Source organism: Camellia sinensis, chromosome 9 (assembly GCF_055761805.1).
Source record: "Camellia sinensis isolate YWXY chromosome 9, ASM5576180v1, whole genome shotgun sequence".
Lineage (NCBI taxonomy): Eukaryota > Viridiplantae > Streptophyta > Magnoliopsida > Ericales > Theaceae > Camellia > Camellia sinensis.
The window spans coordinates 11,782,866-11,807,368 of NC_138969.1; the positions used below are offsets into that span (position 1 = coordinate 11,782,866).

Here is a 24,503-nt window from a genome sequence, read left to right on the forward strand (position 1 = left end):
GATATCAAATTCAAAATTTGATGAAAAAGTCACTTTTTTGAGCTCCAACCGTTTCACCAAATCGATATCAAATTCAGAATTCAGCAAATCTTGTACCAAAATGAGAACAGGCGAAGCATTTTACCATATCACTGTTCCTAACTGTTGGGAGAGACCAACCGGTCAACCAGCCGGTTGCCCGGCCGGTTGACCAACCGGTTGACCGCCTAAAGGTTCAAACGGTTCGAAAAAAAGGTTCGAACAGTAAAAAAAAAAAAAAAAAAAAAATTTTGCCTAACCGGTCGACCAGCCGGTCGACCACTAAAAGGTTCAAAAAGTTCAAAATAAAAAAAAAAAAAAAAATTCGCTTAACCGGTCGACCAACCGATTGTCCCTGGCACAAATTTGATGAAAGTGCACCGTTGGAGCGAGTGGTATCAAATTGGTAAAATGAGTCATTTTTGACTCAAATTTGGTGAAAAATCTGAGTAACCGTTGGAGATGCTCTTAGTTCCTACTTTTTTTTTTATTTTTTTATTAGTGATACTCTATTTAAGAAGATAATGTTATTCTGATAATCAATAATATGTTATTGTGAATTTTTTTTTTATGAATTTTATAGTCAATATAAATCTTATTTGTTTACAAATATTAATTTTATTAAAAATTGATATATAAATCAAAAGTTATATTATTTTAAATTTTAAAATATTAAATTAGTCATTAAAGATATTTTGATATTAAAATAGTACATGTTAGATTTTTCAACAAAATTTTTTTGTACTTATTCTTTATGTATTAAAATTTTGGATCTAGCTTGACTCAAGTTGAGATCAAGATTAGACCCGTCCGTCCGGCCCATGAGGCCTATTTTTTTGATCCGTTTTGATAATCTGAACCGTTAATGTGTAGAACTCATCGAGTACTCTCTATTTATAAAAAATCACGTTGATCGGATAACAATAGCTATGTGATCAAATCAGTTTTATATATAAAAAAAAAAATGGAAGGTGAAAAAATTAACAGCTGATAAAAAATTATTTTGTTCACATAACTATCGATATCCGATCAACGTGGTTTTTTACAGGTATATAGTACTCGACGAGTTCTACACATTGAACGGTTCGAATTATCAAAACGGGACTCGTGGTGGGCCCTCACGGACCTAACAGTATGATTCAGTCCGATCTTGGACTGGACCAAAGCTACTGCCTAAAATTTTATGGGTTTGTTTTTTTTTTTTTTTTGATAGAAAAAAGTTTAGGTGACGAGAGAGCTATCTTAGCTTAGGGTCAAGACAAGCCACATGTCTCAGCGAAGATTAATATTAGACTTATTGATCACTCACTAATTCTGTCTTTGATTAAAGGATTTGAAAAGAAATTTAGAAAGAAAAAGAATATTTTACTCACATTTCATCTTCTTTTTCTATTTTTTTTTAAATCTTTTCTTAAATTTTTCAAGCAAACAAAGCATAAAAATGACTGCTAGCATCGAAATCATGAAGACAAAAAATTCGATCCTTACCAACTCAGCTAACTCTGTTAATTTTTTTTATATATATTTATTATGGACTTTCACCAAATCCCCTCGTCGGGTTATTTCGTCCCACTATCCCCACTTTGATTTCGTGGGTCCTCCTCGATTCGTAATTCATTGCAGAGTCTTTCGACCCTAAATTAAATTTACAACAATGCTAGGTAGCTCAAAATTTTGTGGCTCAAATTGCTCAAATCACTCAAAACGACGTCGTTTTGACAAATTTTGAGTATAAAACGACGTTGTTTTGACAGATTTGAGCCATTTGAGCCACAAAATTTTGGGCTACCAAACATTTTCCTTAAATTTAAGCCTCTAACTTATTTTGAAAAATGAGTTAAAAATTTTTTAATTTATTTTTAAAAAAATATAAAAAAATAATTATACGATTTATCTTTAGTTTTCAGAATTTATTTAAAAAAAAAATTCTACTTTATCATTTTTTGTATTTTTATTGAATTTTTTTAATATTTTAAGTAATTTTTTTAATTTTTAAACACACCTAATATAAATATACTTTAAAAATATAATATTTGTGAAAAAATCTTTAAAAAAATCACTAATTACCAAAAATACAAAAAAAAATGAAAATTTAGTACATTTTTTATATTTTTGTGTATTTATTAATTTTTTAAAATATTTTTTTACAAATATTTTATTTAAAATTTTAAAAATATTCACTAAAAATAAAAAATAAAAAAATTAATTTTTAAAAAATTAAATTTAAAAAATCGAAACCAAACACACATAATATAATTGAAAAAAAAAAGTTAAGAAGTCAAAAAAAAAAAAAAAACTTTTAAACTACTTTTTAAAATGGATTGCGTCAGTCAACCTATGGAATCAAAAGTTGCGTCACATATGATATGGAATCAAAAATTGCTTAATGCTTACCACAACACGCAAGGGGTATTTCCGTCATTTCATCCCTCAACATTTCACTGCACGTCCTGCAGTCTATTTGTACACCTCCATTACACTCTATGCACATATTTCTTAATAAATAATTTGTTCAAGAATAGTATTATAAAAATAAACAATTTGTTCGAAATTAACATTTCAAAAATTATCATTCCTTTCAAGAATTTCAATTTCTTTTATATTTTTTTCGTTATTCAATTTTTGAATGTATTTATTTAAATTATATGTAATGTCTCTAATAATAATTTTACTTAAAAATAAAATTTTAATAAAAATAATTATCATTCGGTACGTGCAGGGTGGAATGGGTGCTGCAAATAGAAGTTGCCTGCCAACTCCCTCCCCCTCCTTCTTCTTCTTCTTCTTCTTCTTGTCTATATATAAAACGAAAACGCTCCCCAACAACCCACCCTTTTTCACACACAAAAGTCGAGTTTGTCTGTTTGTTTGTTTTTTTTCCCCCCTTCTCTGAAAGCTCATTCGAAATCACAACAATGGAGCGAAGCAATTATGGCCGTGGAGGTCGTGGTGGTGGTGGTGGTCGTGGAGGAAGAGGTGGTGGTGGTGGTGGTCGAGGTAGTGTCGATCGCCAGTATCAGGGCGGAGGAGGACGAGGAGGAGGTTGGGCTAGAGGCTCCACCTTCCAACAACCGACTCAACAGTGGGGCCCTCGGCCTCAGCCACCGCCGCCGAGGCCCGAATCGGCCGAATCCTCCACCGCAAGAGGCGGCGAACGAGGAGCTTGGGGTCGCCCTGCTCCTGCTCCTGCTCCTGTTCCTGTTCCTGTTCCTGTTCAGTTACAGAGGGCTCCTGCACCTCGTTCTGGTACAGATCTGCTACTCTGTCTCTTCTAGATCGTATTTGTAGATGTTTGATTTTATTTAATTTGGTTGATGAATTTATGTAACTTGGTGATCATTGTTGTAATTCTATTAGATTTCTTGTCTGTTTGGTAGTTTAAATTTTGTTGTTTTAATTTTGTTTTCGAAACTTCAATTCATAAAGGATTAGATTAGATGTGTGTACAGAGAAGAAGTTCACTATGGTGGGTCTTTTGTAATTTTTGGTTATTAGATTTTATTATTGGATTGTTGTCTTAATTGGGTGTTCAAATTTCAATTCATACCTAAATAGATGCGTGTACAGAAGAAAAATAAATAAATAAGGGAGAAAGAACGTTTACAAAAAAGTGAAATTTTTTATAATTTTAATTATTAATATTTATGACCTTTTTGTAATTATTTGTTTGTTGGGTTAATTGGGTGTTCAAAATTTCAATGCATACGAAAATTGATGTATGTACGGATAAAATATCCACAATTGTGGGTCTTTTGCAACTTTATTGTGGTTTCTGGAAATTATTCTTGATTAAGATAATGTATTTGTTTGGTTTTCATTTGGAAAAATTATATTTTACCCATCTTCATTTGCTCCAAAAATGGAGATCTGTAATCAAATTTTCAATTCATACATAACTATATTTGTGTACAGGAAAAAAAAAAAAAATACAATGGTGGGTCTTTTGCAACTTTGGTTATTATATTTAACTATTACATTGTTGTGTTAATTGGGTGTTCAAAAATTCTATGCATACATGAATAAGAGAAAAAAAAATCACTATGCTGGGTCAATTGCAATGATTCTAGATTAAGGTAATGTATTAGACTGGTTTTTCATTCGGGAAAATTATACTTTGGCCATGTTCATTTGCTTAAAAAGTACATCATCTACATTGGTTTAAAGCAGATACTCAATCCCTTGTGGTTGTGATTGCACTGCAACCGTCAAGTTTTCAGCACATATTAGAAGTTTTCAGTTCTTACCCATGTTAAATTTGGTTTGTTCTTCTATGCAGATCCTTCTATTCCAGATATCTCGTCACTGAAGATAAGTTCGGGGAGTAATCTGCTCCCTGTAAGAAGACCGGACACAGGTGGCACACTTGCCATTCAGTCTCCCAAACTTAGTGTCAACCATTTCCCAGTGAGGTTCAATGAGAAAACCATCATTATACATTATGATATAGATATTAAACCGGATGTTTCTTCCAAGAGTCGTCCTGCAAGAGTATCAAAATCTGTTCTGAGTATGGTCAAGGACAAGCTGTTCTCTGATGATCCTGCCCAATTTCCTCTGTCGAGGACTGCCTATGATGGTGAGAGGAATGTATTCAGTGCAGTTCCACTGCCCACTGGAACATACAAAGTGGATTTCTCTGGTGGGGAGGACATGAAGAGTAGTTCTTACACAGTTACTATAAAGCATGTAAATGAGCTGGAATTAGGCAAGCTCAAGGAGTACTTGAGTGGGAAAGTCCTGTCCATCCCTCGTGACGTACTACAGGGTATGGATTTGGTAATGAAAGAGAATCCATCTAGACATAGAATCTGTGCCGGTCGAGGCTTTTATTCTGCAACATCCGCAGATGATCTCGGGGTTGGTATTATAGCATCTAAAGGCTTCCAACAAAGTCTAAAGCCCACCTCCCAGGGTCTTGCCTTGTGTTTGGACTATTCTGTTTTGGCATTCCGCAAGCGATTGCCAGTTATAGATTTCCTTAAGGAACATGTTAGGGGATTTCGAGGAGTAAATGATGTGACAAGGTTGAGAACAGATGTCAAGAATGCATTGGAAGGCCTGAAAGTTACAGTAAATCATCGTATTACCAAACAAAAATACACCATTGCTGGGTTAACTGATCGCAGCACACGAGATCTTTCATTTGATAATGTGGATCCAGAGGGCAAAGCTCCACCAAGGCGAGTTAGCCTTGTTGAGTATTTCAGGGGAAAATATGGTAAGGAAATTATGTACAAGGATATTCCAAGCTTGGATTTGGGGAAAAATGGTAGAATAAACTATGTACCAATGGAATTCTGCATCTTGGTTGAGGGGCAGAGGTTCCCAAAGGAGAACTTGAACGACAGAGGAGCCAAGTTGTTGAAGGAAATGTCGCTGATTCGGCCAGCGGTCAGAAGGAAAACAATTTGTGAAATGGTGCAGGCTGAGGATGGACCTTGCGGGTAAATTTCATTACTTAAAGACCTTCATGTTTTCATACTGTGTATGTTTGATTGTGTTGCTTTTAAAAATATTTGTATTTCTATTGGTGTGATAAGTTTTGGTCAGATCAGTGCATCCCATAGTCAGCAGGTGGTTGTTTTCTTCCTTTGCTGCCAGAGGAGTAATTTGAGCATGCACATGCTCAAACAAGTCGGTGATGCACTTGATTTTGCATGCAAAATATTTTGAGGGCGTTTTAAACTCATTCATGTTATATTGATTCTAATTCTTTCTTTTCTATGTTTCAAAACTTTCTTTTGATACTAGTTTTGGCCAAGGAATTTCTAGGCAGTTACCTTACTTGGGCTCCAGTATTTTCATAATATAAGTAAAAGAAATTTTTTGGAGAAATTGGTGTTATTTATTTGATTATCCAATTCATGATTCCCAAATTTCTAGGCATTTAAACATTAATAAAGGATGCATCACAAGTCATCAATTTGCAGTGAAATTCATATAATTCATAAACGAAGGGTTACTTTGCACATGTTTGTGTTTGTTGGTTGCCAAATATATTCTTCTTAAATTTTGTTTTGTTTCTCTTCTATATATAAACGTTTTCAGTTTTTTTGACATACTGGCAGGGGGAATGTTGCTCGAGGTTTTGACATAGAAGTCATCAAGGACATGACAATGGTGAAAGGCCGTGTCATTGGGCCACCTCAGTTGAAGCTTCGAGCTCCCGATGGCAACCTAAATGCAGTAAGCGTGGACAGGGTGAAATGTCATTGGAATCTCGTCAGGAGATCAGTGGTGGAAGGCAAACCAGTTCAGAGCTGGGCTTTACTAGATTTCAGCTCTTCTGATCTAAACTATTTTGTTCCACAACTCATAAAAAAGTGCAATAATCTAGGGATTCGAATGAATGAGCCTCTCGTCTATCGGTCCACAAACATGCGCCCATTTTCTGATATTGATCAGCTTCGAAGTCTTATCGAAAATGTCATTAAGGAGGCTAATGAGAAATACAAGAGTCAATTACAAATCGTTGTCTGTGTAATGGATGGGAAGCATCCTGGCTACAAGTCTCTCAAATGGCTAACCGAGACCCAGATTGGGATACTGACTCAATGTTGCTTGTCCAATCATGCTTACGAAGCAAAAGATCAATATCTTGCCAATCTTGCTCTCAAGATTAATGCCAAGCTTGGAGGTAGCAACGTTGAGCTCAATCAACGCCTCCCTCGTTTTGATGGCGAAGGACACGTTATGTTTGTGGGAGCCGATGTCAATCACCCTGCTGCTCGAAATTCAACCTGTCCATCAATGGCAGCGGTGGTTGCTACACTCAATTGGCCTGCTGCAAATCGTTATGCTGCACGTGTTTGCCCCCAGTACCACCGGAAAGAGAATATTTTGAATTTTGGGGTCATGTGTCAGGAACTTATCCGAACTTATGCTCAGATCAACAAGGTAAAGCCAGCAAGAATCGTCGTCTTCCGAGATGGGGTGAGTGAGGGCCAATTCGATATGGTTCTCAATGAGGAATTGCTTGATCTGAAAATGGCCATTTATGAGGAACATTACCGGCCAACGATTACTCTTGTTGTTGCCCAGAAGCGACACCAAACTCGTTTGTTTCCCGAGAGCATGAAGGATGGGAGTCCTGACGGCAATGTGGTTCCTGGAACAGTCGTCGACACGGTAATCACTCATCCATATGATTTTGATTTTTACCTTTGCAGCCATTATGGGAGCATGGGGACAAGCAAGCCTACCCACTACTATGTCCTCTGGGACGAGCACAACTTCACATCCGATCAGTTGCAGAAGCTCATATACGACATGTGCTTCACTTTCGCTCGATGCACGAAACCGGTCTCTCTTGTCCCGCCAGTGTACTACGCTGACCTTGTCGCGTTCAGGGGGCGTATGTTCCAAGAGGTGGTTATGAAATTGCCTCCTGGCTCAGCATCATCATCATCCTGCTCGTCATCATCTTCGCATGCTATGGTTTCAATAACCCAGCAGTCCGCTTCATTCGATGAGAAGTTCTACAAGCTGCATCCTGAGCTTGAGAACATCATGTTTTTCATCTGAAGGCTCAGAAATGGTCACCCAATCTCCTTTGCAACACTCAATGGAGGAAAAAACAGCCCAGCGTACGCTGATCAAATCTCCTTTTCTAGACCAGTGAAGGAGTTTGTGCGTGAATCTAATGGGTTTTCTGTTTCTGCTTTTGTTTTTGTTTTTGTTTTTGCTGTGGGTTTATCGTGGTTGGTGTGGAACCTTGTACTTTGTGTTTATGTTTCTTTTTGCTTGTATTATGTTTGAAGGTTATGGTGTCTTTTGGATTTCATGTGTCTGTATGTGAACTGATGAAATATTTGGCTTTAGATTTGTTTGAAGATTGATCAAAATTTATGTCCTTCGTTTGGATTTTGGATTTTGGGGTTTTTGTTTATTTTTATTTTTTATCAGATTGGCACAATATAACAGTTGAATTTCCATATGTTTGAGCTAATTGTTTGTGCAAAACATATGCACAGGTGAAAAGCACATTCTGTTTGATTTTGATTTTAATGTTTAAAAAATAGTTGAGTTTTTCATTTTTTTTTTTGGTTTTTTTGCCGTGATTTTTTTTATTATATAATTTGCACTTAAAAATATAAAAGTATACTAATTTTGTATTTTTTATATTTAGTGATTTTTTAAAAAAAATAAATTCATTTAGTACAAACTTCTGTGGGATAATTAGAGTCTTATAGTATTAAGGGAGACTCTCAAGTTTTGTAGTTCATTTCACAATATTTGATTTGCAACCAAAATTGTGACTTGGGTTTTTTTTTTCTTTCAAGAAGTGATTGAGACTTCCTCCAATCACCAACCCTACACGCACGTGAGGGCTGTTGATTGGAGGAGAAGTAAAAAAAAAACTGGCCAATCAAAAAAAGAGGGGATCGTGGGAGTGCCTTTTGTGGGAGTCCAAGTTATTTTTCTTTTTTTCCCCATGAAGATTGATGAAGAATTCCACAAAATCAACTTCATTATTAATGTCAAAAAAACCCAAATAAGATTCTCCTAAGGCCCTGCTTGTTTAGGGTTTTTTTTTTTTTTTTTTTTTTACATGTTTGGCATCTGTTTTTGAACATTAATATTTAATTTTTTGTATTTTTTGTTAAGTAAAAATCATAATTTTATTTGTTTTATTTTTTTCTATTTATTTATTTATTTTTTATATGTTGGGCATTTTTATTTTTGAACATTAATGTTTAATGTTTTTGTATTTTTTTTATTTCTTTTATTATTTTATATAAAAATAATTTAACAATTCCTACACTAATAACTATAATCAAAACAAATACCCTCACTATTAATCCCCTCACTATGAATGCTCTCCATTCTATCTCTAAAAACAAATGGAGCCTAGAGTTATAACTCCACTAATTTTCAAAAAAAAATTTGGAGAGAGTTTAGAAATTTTTTTGGTTTGTTTGGTTGTACATTCTAAGGGTGTGTCTATTTGGACGGACTGAATAAGGGGGGATTGTAATCCATCGGACTGTTAGTCCTGAGATACATTGTCCCGGGACTATTTGGTTGGATTGGATTTGTATCTTATGTTTGTTTAGTCATAGGATTAGATGTCTGGATTGGACTATTTTTAGTAAATCCAATGTTTGGTTAGACGGACTGGATAAGGATAAATGTTCAAAAGACTATTTTACCCTTATAATCTATAATTTATAATTTAACAACACTATAAAAATTTAATTTATAAGGCCACAATTTTTAATTTATTATTTTCAATTAAATTAAATTTATATTTTATATTTTATATTTTTATTTAATATATAATTTTAAATAACGACAATAAAAAAATAATTTTATTTAATATATAAATTAAATTTTCAACAACACTAAAAAAATTTAATTTATAAGGTCATAATTTATAATTTATTATTTATTATTTTTAAATAAATTTAATTTATAATTTATATTTTTTATTTAATATATAATTTTAAATTAACAATACTAAAAAAAAATTATTTAATATGTAAATTTAATTTTTTAACAATACTAAAAAAATTTAATTTATAAGGCCATAATTTATAATTTATTATTTTTAATTAAATTTAATTTATAATTTATAATTTAATTTTTTTATTTAATATATAGTTTTAAATTAACAACACTAAAAAAATAATTTATAAATGTTCAAAAGACTATTTTACCCTTTTCTAATTGTTCACTAAGTAATAGCATGGAGGGTAAAATGGACATTTCACAAAATAATCCCATGGGATACTAATCCCATGGTTTCTACCCCACACCCTCCCATGGGATAGGATAGTCCCATGTTTGTGGGACTAATAATCCGGAGGGACTATTAGTCCGGAGCAAAAATTTTCAAACAAACAATGGACTATTAGTCCGGTGGGACTAATAGTCCAATCCCACCCTCTTATCCCTCAAAACAAACATGCTCTAAAAGTAATTTTGGAATTTGAGGGTTTAAGATGATTAGATATTTTGTTGTAATTGAGTAGATATGTGTAAGAGAAAAAATGATTAATTGATTTGTAAGATAAAGAGTGATTTTGAAATTTTTTTGAGAAAAATTATAAATCAAACAAAATTTTGAATTTTTTTTCAAAAACAACTCTCCCAAAAATGAACCAAACAAGCCCTTAATTTTTTGAAAAACTAGTGAGTCATAAGTTAGCAACCATGCATGACAAATGTAGAAGCTATTCATGGTCACACGTTCAAATTGTTTCACAAAAACTTCATTATTAATGTCCAAAAACTCAAATAAGATTCTCCCAAAGTAGTAACTCCACAGATTTTTATTTTTTGAGAAATTATCGAGTTATGAGTTAGCAATGGACAAATGTAGAAGCTATCCATGGTCACACGTCCATATTGCATTGTAAAACGTGTAAGCAAAACTTTATTACACATTTAGAGTGACACGTGACAACAGATAACATGTGTGCTTGTCAGTTACATTTATAACATGTGTGCTTGTCAGTTGCATTTATAGATGTAGTCCAATGACATCCATATTTGCAGTTAGAGGTGACAAACGATTAGATTAGATCAAATCAAAATAAGTTATACATTTATAATAATTTAATCCGGTTGGACAAATGAAACCAACTTAACCCATTTACTTTATCAATTTATTTCATCAAGATGAGTGAACATGGCATATGCATATACTTTAGAACACCAAGCAAACGACTCTTCAATAAATAAACCAAAAATGGTTATTTTCATTTCGCAAGGCCAAAAAAAAAAAAAAAATAGTAATTAGTTCCATCCAAGCATTTTTCTAGCTACACAAACACAATGTTGTGGGTTCTTGAAGGAACTATTTTGTACCAATGTTTGCCTGCTGAATATTGAAAGCGAAAAGATTCATAATACACAAATCCATTAGTCGGTCCAGCAACCAAACTCAGCTGATAAAAGCAAATCATTTCCCTATAAATAGTAATTGCAAGTGAATTTCCAAGCTCAATTACACAAGGGGTGTTTTATGGAGCTAACTTTGCTCTTCTAAAGATATTACACAAATTGAGCCCATACTTAACTGGCTCTCACTATAACTAGCGTCAAAACCGGGAACATATATATGTTGTTAAACTTAATAGAGACATTTGTCATATCAACACAATTTTCTAAATTTGGAACTTACACCGTTTCTCAGAGAAGATGAGGATGACGAGGAAGAGAAACCAGAACGGTGAAGCTCGGCCTTGTCCTTGTTAAATGCCTTCTGAACGTCTTCCTTGAGCTCTACAAAGCGCTTCCTCTTAATTAACTGCTCCTCTGGAGTCCCCTTCTCTAGGTAAAACAAATCAGGTAGGTCGTCCTCCATGAACTTATCCAACACCTCTGAGCAATGTGGGAAGTAACGTCGACCCATTTCCACTGCGCCGTGACAACCACAAATGTGTAGGAAAGTAATTGTGAAAATGAATTCATGTACGAGGATTGTAAATAACTTCCCTAATGATCAGCGTCATATCATAGTCTCAGTGTTGCAAGTAGCATATGGTCATCATCTCCAATTTAATATAGGCTGTTTGGTGCAACTTAAGGAGCTGTTTATAAGGGGTGTTTGGTGGGGCTTTTTTGAGCCAACTTATGACTTCTGGCTTTTAAAAAGTTATTTTGAACTGTTTGGTTAAACTTATTTCAAACAATTTCTGATTCTAACTTATTTTAAATCAAAAAAGCTGATTCTCAAAAGCTGCTCACCCCTTACTTCTGATTATCAATTTCTGCTGTAGACGTGTTAATTCACGGTTATACTCTTAAATTTTTTTATTTTTTATTTTTTAAAAAAATAGAAAAAGACCCAAATGGACTATAAAATATTATTATTATTTTTTATGAGAAATGTAGACAAATAGTGAACAATAAAAAATAAAAATTAATTGAAAAAGCTACTTCACAACTTATTTAATAAACACTACTCAGCAACTTAAATCTATAATCCAACAGCTATACCAAACAGATTAATAGCTTCTGATTAAACTCATAATTTATAATCTATTAAGCTATAATCTATAATCTGTTTTAACAGCTATACCAAACAGCACCATAGTTTGGTAACCGTCTGGTAATATAAATTCTAAGCAATTTTTCAAGCGTTCAATAAAGCAACGTTCAAAAACCACTAGAATACACATAGAAGTTCTCTTAACTAGAAAATATAGTAGGAATAAAAGAGATAAGATTAGTATATAAAAATCAAACAGTTGAACAAAGGGACAGTATAAATAAAAGTATATAAAAGGAAAAATTATCAATAAGTCCTATTTTTCCCTTTATAGATACCCAAGGAAAATTTTATAAAAATGAATGCAGAAATGTGAGGTGCTTTCCCCGCCAAACGGAAAAAAAAATCCATAAAACAACCTAGGCAATGGACTTGCCCACAGTTCTCACTCGGGAGAATTAGAAAACCTTTTAAATTCCTCAAACAAGATGAATGGGTATACAAAATCAAAAAGTATGAACGGGTATACACCGGCATTTAAGCAACCTAATCAACTCAAACTGAAACAAGCATTGGATGAAAATAATAATAATAAACAAATAAAGCTTCCACGTACCTGTTTTTGAAAGAGTCTGCATTCTTGAGAGGAGCCTTTTGTTCTGCATTAGGGGTGTTTCGTTCAAATCAACCTCCCTCAAGTTCCCATTTGAACCTCTCGACACCAAACGACCGGCAAACTCAGATGTCTCAGCATGTGCAATATCCATGGCTAGCTTAGCTTCAGTAGGGAAGAATAATTTTGCAAATGCAACTGCAATATACAAATATGAAAAATTAATACCTAGCACTGAATTTGCGCAAAGGCATAGAAATTCATGAAACTCACGTCAAATTCAATAAAAAGCATTATAACAAGTACGAAGTGAAGCTGAGATGGGACAGTGGAGAGGTTGATTCCTATGACTTGAACGCGCACTACAAAGCTGGAGGCGGATAGCACTTGTTATAGCGTCGTGTCACAACCTCTAACAACTAGACTAACATATATGACTTAAATTTAGAGAGGAGAAATCAAGATTGTCATCTGGAGAATATCACCTCTGTTTTCTAAGTATAGCAGCTTCATGTGCAGATCATCAGCCACTGTTGGGGAAGACATTGATACATCTCCAACCATTGGATTCCTCCACATCTCTCTGTCCAAAACATCAATGCATATCCGGTCTTTGTTTGCTTCCTGTCCCTGCTCTGTTTTCGCGTGATAATCCTTTGGCCTCGTTAATCTCCGGCAAATACTAACAGCACTACGCCCATCCAATGTTGTTTCTGATGCCCGAGCTCTTTTTGTCAGAAGGGATACTATTATTGATGGCTCTTTACGCATTGCAGCAATATGAAGCACCGTGTAACCCCGAGGATTCAGAAGATTGACATTAGCCAGACCCAAACCAAGCACCTCGGACACCACCTTTGGATCACAGTAGGCAACAGCATAGTGAAGAGCATACGCTTCATCTAAAGTGATATCAGACTCGGTTAATAGAAGTTTCACAAGCTCGACATCATCTGAGTCAAGTGCCTTGTGTATTCTTCTAATTCTCTTTTCACGTAAGGGGTCAACAACCGTTATGTCATTTTCATCGTCTTCCTGAGGCTTGAGGCGGAGCACTTTAATTTTTTCCGCAACTTCGAAGGGTAGCTCTTTCTCGAGAGAAATGCTATCAATATCTGATCTTGCTACTCTATCGACACACTGAACAAGAAGCTGGCTTGATTGGCAGTGGAAGGCAACAAGAAGGATTGGGATGACATCTTCCACAAGAGCCTTGCCAACAAAGTTGACAAGACGCCGCTGCAATAAGTCACAGATTGTCAAAAATAATTCTCTTTTAGTATAAAGAAAACAAAAAGTGACGGAAAACCAGTGCTTATATTTTCCTCTTTTTCTAAATAAATAAAGAAACACATCAAACTTTTGATTATACTCCATTCATATTTTACACTTGTAGCCGAAAACCTGTGAGTTTTCAGTCTTATTGTTTGCATCATATATTCGTGGATTAAATTGGTATCTCAAATACTTCTTTGTTTCTATTTTTCCTTCATAAGATAAGATAGTTGATCAAATCTAGAATATGTTTTACAATTTACATAACCAGCATAATAAGCAGAAGAACCACTCACAAATATATCCATTCAAAAACATGCAGCACCAAGACCAATTCAACCTGAATCATCAGTTATTTGTGTGATTTTTTGCATCACATATTCATGGTAGTACATCAACATTTCAAACTGTAAAGACAATTCTGTCAAAACTCCTTTACAGTTTGCTCACTCCAGCACCATCAAAGAATTTTGAAATGACTTGCAAAAAAATTCATCTGAAACAACATAATTAACTCAATTTAAGTCTTTTCTCGATATTTTAAGCTTCCACCTTAACAAGTTTGCCCACACTATAACACCACAAAGAACTGGAAGCTGTCTTGGTATAAGTCTATGAAAGCTCTTCATTTCTTGGTATCAGTCCATCACTTACTCAAGCTTTCTTGGTACCAGTTAATGAAAGCTCACTAGCCATGGGAAGCTTGGTTATATATATCCTAACACCCCCATTCTTCATTTCTTGATGAGAGAAGGCACCTTGAGTATTTAACCACCTCATAAACTCTTTAAAATACATCCTCAAGTGTTTAACCACTTTGTGTGAGTGAGAGGAGACTTCAACTTTCAACACAAATCTTCTACAAAGAGCTTGCTTCATATGAATGTTGAAGTTTTTTTGCTGGTGGAACGTATTTTTCTCGTCCATTATTGTATACATTGTACACTATTGACCATCATACACCTCACTAGTCTCACTTAGCTAGATTATTGGGTTTAAGGGTTGGCACCCATCTAACTTATTAGGAAAAATGTTAGATTTTGTATACCTAGTGAAATGTTAGGTTTGTGTATTGATGGCTATGGTTTTGGGTGAGCCAATTGAAAACCCATGGTTGTGTTTTTATGATAGAAGATAAGGGTGGAACCCACTGAAAGCCCGAGAAGGGTTGATGTAAAGGTTGTGGGTGAATCTAGAGAAAACCCATTTTAAATAGTGGATATAGGCAAGTAGCAGAATCACTAATATGTTCTTTGGATTCATTTCTTTCAATTTGAGCATTTAATTTGATATATTCATGCATGTGTTTGGAGATGAATGCGATTCATATATAAATTTTATAGAAGCAAACATATATTTGAATGCATGAATCTATGATTGTACTTGTATGGTCAATGAACTTATAGTCTCGATTGAGTGCAAAATTAGTGGACCAAGTGATAATTTCTAGCTCTATTGGAGCAGAGTTCTAGTCAATGAATGAATCGAAGGCTGACAATTTACTGGCACATTTACTATCCACCACAAGCAGCACAAAATGATATGAGAATCAATTTTATTGTTTGGTTAGCATTTTGAAATTGCTATACTTGTTTTTTCCAAGTAAATCAGTTCGAATTTGCTTCCTAAATCAACAAAGTATTTCCAAGATGCAAAAAATAAAAGATGCCTGAATCAATCAACTGCACAATTAGACAAATATCCTCCCTCACTCCTACTTGACTTTGCAAAATCCTGTGCTTATCCATAGAAATAGACGCATCAATTTGCTTTAAGGGATAGCCATTAAATAACATGTATAATGTACTCACCTGAAAAAGTGAAGCCAGCTCCGGAACCTGAAAAATGGAAGATGCATACATCATCTCCACAGCAAAATCTATAGCGGGTCTGCACGCATCATGAGCACATCCATTATCAACACATGTTGACACCTCTGGGGGAAAAGGCTGTAACTTTCCGGTATACACATAACTTAAGAAAATACGGAAGGCCTCATAGCCCACCCTACCATAAGGCAACAAATCACTCATACAATACTTTGGTTTACCTTCCTTCTCACCCTTTTCTTTCTTGAATAGCTCATGGAAAAACTTACTCCGAGCAGCCAATATACATCGGTGGACACCTACCGGGGCACCCTCAACAACAATATCTGCGTCACTATAATCACAACTAGAATCAATCAAAAGCTGTTCTAGATGACAGCTAAGCTTGTTCAAACTGATGATTTCAAGATTGGACCCTGTCTCAGAACCAGTGGCTGAGATATTGTAGCTAATCGATCCGTTAGATACATGGGAAGATGAAGTAAAACTTATAGATGAAGATGGTTCAGCAGAATTAGCCATTAATCAACTTCCAAAACTGAAGTCCTCCTCTTGAGCCTTATATAATATCAACCAAAATCAACACAAGAAAATTGAGAGTAAACGAGCAGAATCTATAGATCCCCATATGGGAAATTCAAGTACCTAATGATGAAGGTATGGCTCAAGCGACTCCTCATGGCAAAGACTCACAAAGAAATCTTAGAAAATTCAAAACAGTTCTCAATCACGATTAGATTTCCCTAATCGGACAATGGTAGGTAGTGGACTCAAGAGTCAAGAGTCTTCTTTCAAAAGCTAAACAGTGGGTTTCCTTCTTTCAATACTCCAATTCACATAAAATCAGAACATATATACAAAAAAGACTAATCAAATCAGCTCTAACAAACATAAAAACAAACACAAATTAAGCAAAGTTAGAAATCACCCCAATCAAGAACAGATCAAAATCAATCCCATCTCAGAAACCACAACAAGCAATCAGATCTCACTTCAATTCCAGCCATATTTTCACAAATCAAGCAAAACCCAGATGAATTCTAGCAAGAACCAATCCAAAATTGAAAAAAAAAAAACAACCCACATAAAGCTTGTTCTTTCATAATTAACTGTTTAGGATCAGACCCATCAAAGATCATAGGCTTGTTTGACGCTACACGTCCACGTCCCTCACGTAGTATGAGGAAGCTTCGTGCTTAGGTATCAAAGATAATCTGTGGAGAGAGGAAAAAAAAGAAAGAAAAAAAAATCGGTTTGTTTGAGAGAGAGAGAGAGAGAGAGAGAGAGAGAGAGAGAGAATTATTGGATGGTTCGTTTCGTTAGCAGAGATGAAGTCGTTTAGGTGACGATTGCGGTGTTGTCACGCTTCTTTGTTGGGTTTTGCTTTCGTCCTCAATTGCGTCACCTCCTCTGATCCCATCCTCCCACCCATCAAATTAAAGGCCTATAAATAAATAAATAAAAAGTTAATTGCACATTCACCCCCTTAAACTATGAGTTATTTATCGCTTTAGTCCTCAGTAAAAATTTCCCACTTCAGGCCCTATACTATTTGTAATTTCCTAACTTTAGTCCCTGAAAAAGTTTTTTTATTTTATTTTTTATTTTTTATTTTTTTAAGGATTAGGCCTCTTTAAGTTCAATTATATACTTCACAAGCCTATCTGACTCATCACATGATTTGTGTTAATAATTTGAACCGTTTATTTTATAAGTCTTCAATGTATATTATCAATGGAAAAAAATTAAGTCGATTGATATATCGTAATATTTTTATTTTTATTGTGTTTATCTCTAAAAAATAATTAAAAAGTATATTTTTGAAAATAGGTTATTTATAATTTTTTCAAACAAATATGATAAAATAAAAAATTGTAATAGATATGCACAATTAAAAAAGGAAAGTAGATGTGAATCGAAATCTGGAGTTGGAGAAAATCAGGCGGCGAATTTATGCCATTGGTAGAGGGAATAATAGCAAAAAGAATGTAGAATGGATGGAAGGGAAAGTTAGATGAGAAGAGGTAGGCCTTGGCATAATCAGTATATAGATGAAATAATAATATTGAAATATTTTATATTAATTTCTATGAAATTGTGGAGTTTTTGAAAAATAAAAAATAAAAGGTGTTTAGAATAATTTAAATAAATATATTTTTTTAATTTTTATAAATATATATATATATATATATATAAATAGTAATGTGATTCAAAACAAATAAAAATATTAAAAGGTTGTTTAAGATGATCTAAATAAGTGTATTTCTTGATTTTTATGAAAAAATGTGAAATATAAGTTGGGTTTGAAGTGATGTGATAGAGAAGTGATGTGATTTAAATAAGATGATGTAACTTAAATAAAATAATAATTTTTTAATTTTTTGATTTTTTAAAATTATGTCAAACTTAGGTATAAAAAAAAAAAACCTTTATAGGGAGGCTAAATAGTGCCTAAAACTTTTCTACCTTTATTCCAATTTTATTTTATTAAAATAAAAAAAGGTTCTGAGAATACTGTGTTGTCGGGCCAGCAGAGTGTGCTGTGGGGTTTCACACTTCAATAGTGTTTGTACCTTTACTACTACAGCATTCACACGGTTTTAATGATTAATTCAAGAAAAGTAGTTTTTCTTATAAGGCCTAAGGACCGGTTTAGTCAAAAAAATAAATAAATAAATAAATAAACAAATAAATAAATAAAATAAAAATTAAAAAAATATTAAAAAATTAACTATTCATATTAAAAAGTTAAAGATTTTCTTTTCTTTTTATTTTTTACACATCTTTTTATAAAAAGTTAAAAAATCATCTCAAACATAGTAGTTTTTTTTAGCTCATATTTTAGCCAAATAGTCAAAAAGTTACTAAATTAGTCTGTTCCCAAACGGGACCTAATTTTGTAATTAAAATATGAGTGGATAAAACTAGGCAAAATTACAAAAAGAATTGTAGGGTTTCGAGTGTTTTTTTAATTTAAATTTTAGAATTTTAATTGTAATAATTAATATCTTGATGTTACTTTTGTGTCACAATTTAGTCCCTTTGTCTATCTCTGCTCATTCATCTAACCGAAATCTAGGTAAAATTTTCAAATTCAAATTCACATATTTAAATCTTTGTATCTTCTTTGTCGTAACTTCATTTCGTCTTATTTTCCTGGCATTGGATTTACCTCATAGCCTAATTTTCATTCTATTCCTCATACGTCTTGTTCCACAACTTTTTGTATACTGTCGGAGCTCCAAAAATTGGCCAAAATTAAGATTTTTTTCTTTTTCTTTTTTTTTCAAATTCAAACTTACATGTTCAAACTCTTGTATCTCTCTTATCATAACTCCGTTTACCTTATTTTCGTGTCGTTAGATTCGCCTCATGGCATAATTTTCATTCCACCTCCCATACATTTTGTTCCACCTCTTTTTATGTCTCGTCAAAGTTCTGAAATTTGGCCAGAAATAAGAATTTTCTTTTTTTTTTTTTTTTTTTCCAGATTCAAATCCACATGTTCAAGACATTGTACATTTCACCTCATTTTTGTATCGTTGGATTCACCTCATGGCCAAATTTTAATTTCACCCCTCATATGCCTTGTTTCATCTATTTTTGCATGTCGTTAGAGTTTCGAAAGTTGGCCAAAAAAAAGAGATATTTTTTGACTAACTTTCGGAACTCCTATGACATGCAAAAAGAGGTGAAACAAGGCGTATAAGGATGGAATGAAAAGTAGGCTATAAGATGAATCCAATGACATGAACATAAGGTGAAACGACAATGAAGACACAAGGATTTGAACATGTAAGTTTGAATTTGAAAAAAAAAATTAAGGGAAAAATCTTATTTTTTGCTCTCACGACACACAAAGAGATGGAATAAGATATATGAGGGATGAAATGAAAATTAGGCCATGAGATGAATCCAACGACATGAAAATGAGGTAAAATGGAGTTGCGACGGAGATATAAAGGTTTGAACACGTGGGTTTGAATTTGAAAAAAATCTTATTTTTGACTAACTTTTGGAGATCTAACGGCATGCAAAAAGAGGTGATACAAGGCATATGAGGGGTGGAATGAAAATTAGGCCATGAGGTGAATTTGACGACGTAAAAATGAGGCGAAACGAAATTACGATGAGGGCGATATATGGACTTAAACATATGGGTTTGAATATGAAAATTTTGCCTAGCTAAAAGAGACGGAGATGGACGAATTGGTTAAATTGTGACACGGAAGTAACATCAGAGTTTTAATTGTTACAATTGAAACTTTGGAATTTAAATTGAAAAATACGCAAAATCCTGAATTTTTTTTGTAATTTGCCCAAAAAAATGTATATTTTTATTATTTTTTAAATTATTAGTAAATGTTATTTTATCTGTTTATTTATGAATTTATATACTTTGACTCCTAATTATAAAAATGTATATCATTTTTACTCCTCTATTGACCCCTCTAGACTTTCAAAATGATTGTATTTGTATATGTTTTTAAAAAAATGTTTCAGAGCTCTAAATTATAAGCTCTAGGGGAGCTCTAAACTGTAGGTCGCACTGTGTGATTTGATATTTTGACCTTTGTTTTGCTTTTTTTTTCTTTTTTTTTTTTTTTGAGTTGCCACATCAGTAGAGCTCTGATTGGAGCTCTACTATTAGAGTTCTTAATCACTACTAAGGGGATCTTAATGTAACTAATCAAAAAAATTAATATATTTGGACATGATTTTTTTTTATTTAAAAACATGTAAAAAAAAAAAAAGTAGAGTGACTTGATAATAAATCTTTGACTGTTGAGTGAATAGAAATGAATTTTTAACTTTTTGTATGAGTTGATTTTTTTTTTTTTAAATGATTGACATACAATTTAAAATTATTCACTATTCTCAAAATGATTAAAGGATTAACATCCAATTTAAAATGAATTTTTCCCTTGTGAATGGATTTAATGAATATTATTAATTTGACTAAATTATCACAATATGAAAATTAAAAGACAAATTATTACAACTAAAATTATAAAAAGTAAATTAATACAAGAAACAATTTACAAAAAAGGGATTTGGGCAATAAGTCCAATTTTAATAGTTTTGAAGCAATAGCCCCTACCTCTATTATTTTGGGAGCCAAAAGGATAAAACAATTTGGAAGATTATATTATCCTACACATTTGTTTATATATCTACTGTCCATATCATTTATCTGCCAATATATCATCTATTTTTCTACTTATATGTTCACATGTCATCTCCTGTTTCTCCACCTAATCTGTATATCTATTCATATCATCACCATCACTAATCGCCACCGCCACCCACTTCCAATGTGCATAATTTATTTGTCTACTTATATATTCACATGTCACTTCTACTTAATCTATATATCTATTCATATTATTACCACTACTAATTGTTGCCACTGGTCACTTCCGGTGACCTTTTCGATTATTTTTTTAGTGACTTTTATAGCGATCTATCGACAACAATCTAGCAACAGTAGAGTAAAAATAAAATAATTTTTTTAAAAAATAATAATTTATCTTTCTTACTAAACAATTTCATTATTCATGTCTTTATCATAAATAAATTAAAAAATTGAAAGGAAAAAAAAAAAAAAGGAAATATAATGCCATATCCATACCCCTTATAAAAATGGACATAATCACCCAGAGAAAACCTATGAACCGAGAATTGTGGACCATGAATTGAACCCAAAAAAAAAATATATGGGTTGAGTTATGTTTTTTATATAGGGGAGTCCACATATAAATTTAATCCCAACCATTATATGTATTTTTTTTTAATTTATTCATCTATTTTTTGAGATTGTAAAACTGCTGTATTACCAGTAAACCCTTACAAAAACTATTATGTACCCCTAATTCTATATTTGATTCTTATCTTAATCAGCAGGACGTTGAGGAGAGGGAAGATGACGACGTGAAACAACTTGGCTCTGATAGGGTGGCCGGCTTTGACATTTTTAGGTTCTCAAAAAAGAGAGGCACTGCGGCGCCACTTGTAGGACTTTCAACACCCATGTTAATAACAACAATAATGATTCATCCCATTAAAAACATAACTACTAATAGCACTAATGTATTAAAAAAAAAAAAAAAAAATACAATTCCAAGACCAGAACATCACATCAGTAATGGCAGAACTCACTGCCACCTAATTAGTGGGAGCACTAATTAGTGCTCCCAAATATTTTTCTAATAACAAAAGGACAAAAAATAAATAAACAAATAAAAAATAATTTAAAAAAATACACTAACATTATACAGTACACTAACATTAGTCAAATAGGAAAAAGGTGCAATGCTGCTAGACCCGGTCTTTCGTCTATTATATTTTATGGCGTTGGCTTCCTATCGGATTGGAGGGTATTATTGGATCCGTAGAGACTCACTATTAATTTTGTTTTGATAATTTTAATAATTTACTGTGTAGAACTCATTGAGTATTATATGTCTGTAAAAAATCAAGTTGATCGGACATCGATAGTTACGTGATCAAATTAATTTTGTATAAAAAAAATAGACGGTAAAAAAATAAACGGTTGATAGAAATTTGATCTGATGAGATAGTTATCGATATTCGATCAACGTAAGTTTTTACAGGCATATAATACTCGACGAGTTTTACACATTAAACGATTTGAATTATCGAAAAGAGACCCGTAATGGGCCCTACGTGCCCAACAGTACCTTCCAATTCGATTACAGACAGGAAGGACGCCCACCCATATTTTATTTCCTACACGGTGTTAGGCACGTTCCTAGTAATTGTGAATTGAATTTCACATTTGAGTTCTATTAAAGGTAAATTACATTTTAATATCTTATTTTTTAATTGTTACCATTAATCTCTTATATTTTTAATTAAATTGTAATGTGATCTTTTTGTTTCTAATGAAAATTGTCGCATCTCTAATGACAAATATTATAGTAATATTATTATTGCTATAATTTGGTGATGAATAGTAGTAAATTGCTTAAATTATAGCAATGGTATTCTAATGGTTAGATGTCATTTTGGCAAATCTCAACCAACTTTGTAAAGTCTTCCGATCGTTCGAACAGTCGTCTGGGCAGTTGTCCTATGCTTGATTCTGTGTTTGGTCATAAGTGTACGTAGTATTGCTGTTGCTGAAATGGTCTGAAATATAAACAAAAAATTAAGGGAGGGAGGTTTTGCCTAAGTTAGCACATATGATTGCCAAAACTTGAATCAAATTTGTCATAAGCTTTAATATTTGTCAAATTTGACAGCTGCCATATGGCACCATTAGAACACCACTTTTCATCTTCAATTGTCAAATTATAATAATGACAGTTCTAATGGCAAATCATTGGACATGCTCTAATCTTCACATGAGGTATTTTTTAAGGTAAAAATATATTTTTTTCTTCTAATTCTTTACTTCTCTATTTTTATAGTATTTTCTCTTTTTATTGTATTTTCTAAACCTGACTAACCTGCTTCTCTAATCGAGGGCTATTAATTTTGGTCAATTTACTTTAATTGGGTCCTAAAAAAAATAATGTGTGATTCACATGTTAATTTTCATAAGCCACATTTATGTCAAATAGTTGAAAGGGTGATAATAGTGGGTAATTCTATTTCTACACACCTACTTATTTCAATGCATATTATTTCTCAATGCACACACTTATTAATTTGATTATTAATTATTTTTCTTAATCCACACACTAAATATTTCAATTACACCCTTCACTCGTACAGATTTACACACACCATCTCAAATTCCCTTTTGGATTTCCAAACCTTCCACATTGTTTCACAAATAATGGTGTTGATGATGAGTGGATTAAATATGTCGGCAATCTACCAATCTATAGGAAGTAAGTAAGTTAACTGCTGCTTTTTCTTTGAACTTCCTTCTCCATACAAATCATTCCATTGCTTCAATTCACTCATTATACATCCCTCGACAGCAAAACTTGCAACCATCTGCAGCAAAACTTGGATTGGCTTGGACTCTCACGGGCAGTTGGTTGCCAAACAGAGTTCTCCGTTCCTCGCCTCTTCGGCGTTGGTGGCGGACGCTCATGCTTGCTGGAGTGCTGTGAGGTGGTGTTTCCTCAGTGGGGTGAAATCCATTACGGTGCTTACTGACAGTCAAAACTTAGTCTGGTAGCTCAATGGTTTTCACAAAGCTAGCTGGGATATTGCTCACATTGTTGATGATATTAAAAGTATGTCTAGGTGTTTTGATTTTCTTAGTATTGTTAAGGCACCACGTTTGTTTGTTACCGTTGCCCATTTGGAAGCAAAGGCAGTAGTCTTATAGTGTAATTCTAACTGTGTAGCTTTTTATTTTTGTTTAATATATTGCTATTAAGTTCCTAAAATATATATATATATATATATATATAAACATATTTATGGAAAATTTTGGATTCAAAGATCTCAACTTTCTGCCATAGTTCACAGATCTATTAACTTAGATTGAGGTTATGTCCTTTCGCAAAGACAATTCAGTGACGAGCCAATTTTTCACCCCAAAAATAAAAAATATAAAAAATTGTACTCTAATTTAGAGCTTCCCCAGTGCATTAGAGGTGTACTAAAATGGGGAAATCGAAAACCAAAATAAAAACGAACAAGTGAAGAAGAGTTGATAATACATGGAGATTGAGAGTATTACTCTGCAAGCAAGTGAGAAACAAAGGAACAAATGAGGAATAATAGATAAGTTAGGGTTTTTTTTACTAAAAGGATGTGCAGTGAGATTTTTTTTGTTTTAAAAAGATGTGTATAAAGAAAATTGGAATATATTATTAAAGGTGTATTTTGATACACATTATAATCA

General features: G+C 33.1%; 2 protein-coding genes across 2 annotated transcripts; one reads left to right on the forward strand and one right to left on the reverse strand.

Annotated features, from left to right (window-relative positions):
• The first annotated feature begins 2,507 nt into the window (after positions 1-2,507).
• Positions 2,508-7,870, forward strand: LOC114265872 (protein argonaute 2). Its single transcript, XM_028206707.2, has 3 exons — positions 2,508-3,264; positions 4,295-5,462; positions 6,087-7,870. Exons 1-3 carry the CDS (start codon positions 2,934-2,936, stop codon positions 7,540-7,542), a joined length of 2,955 nt encoding a protein of 984 aa, XP_028062508.2. The 5' UTR covers positions 2,508-2,933; the 3' UTR covers positions 7,543-7,870.
• A 3,041-nt stretch (positions 7,871-10,911) lies between these two features.
• LOC114265952 (BTB/POZ domain and ankyrin repeat-containing protein NPR1) lies at positions 10,912-17,102 on the reverse strand. Its single transcript, XM_028206822.2, has 4 exons — positions 15,656-17,102; positions 13,055-13,808; positions 12,573-12,767; positions 10,912-11,382 (listed from the first exon to the last, which is right to left on the reverse strand). The coding sequence occupies exons 1-4, from the start codon at positions 16,193-16,195 to the stop codon at positions 11,117-11,119; spliced, it is 1,755 nt and encodes a 584-aa protein (XP_028062623.2). The 5' UTR covers positions 16,196-17,102; the 3' UTR covers positions 10,912-11,116.
• Between the last annotated feature and the right edge of the window lie 7,401 nt (positions 17,103-24,503).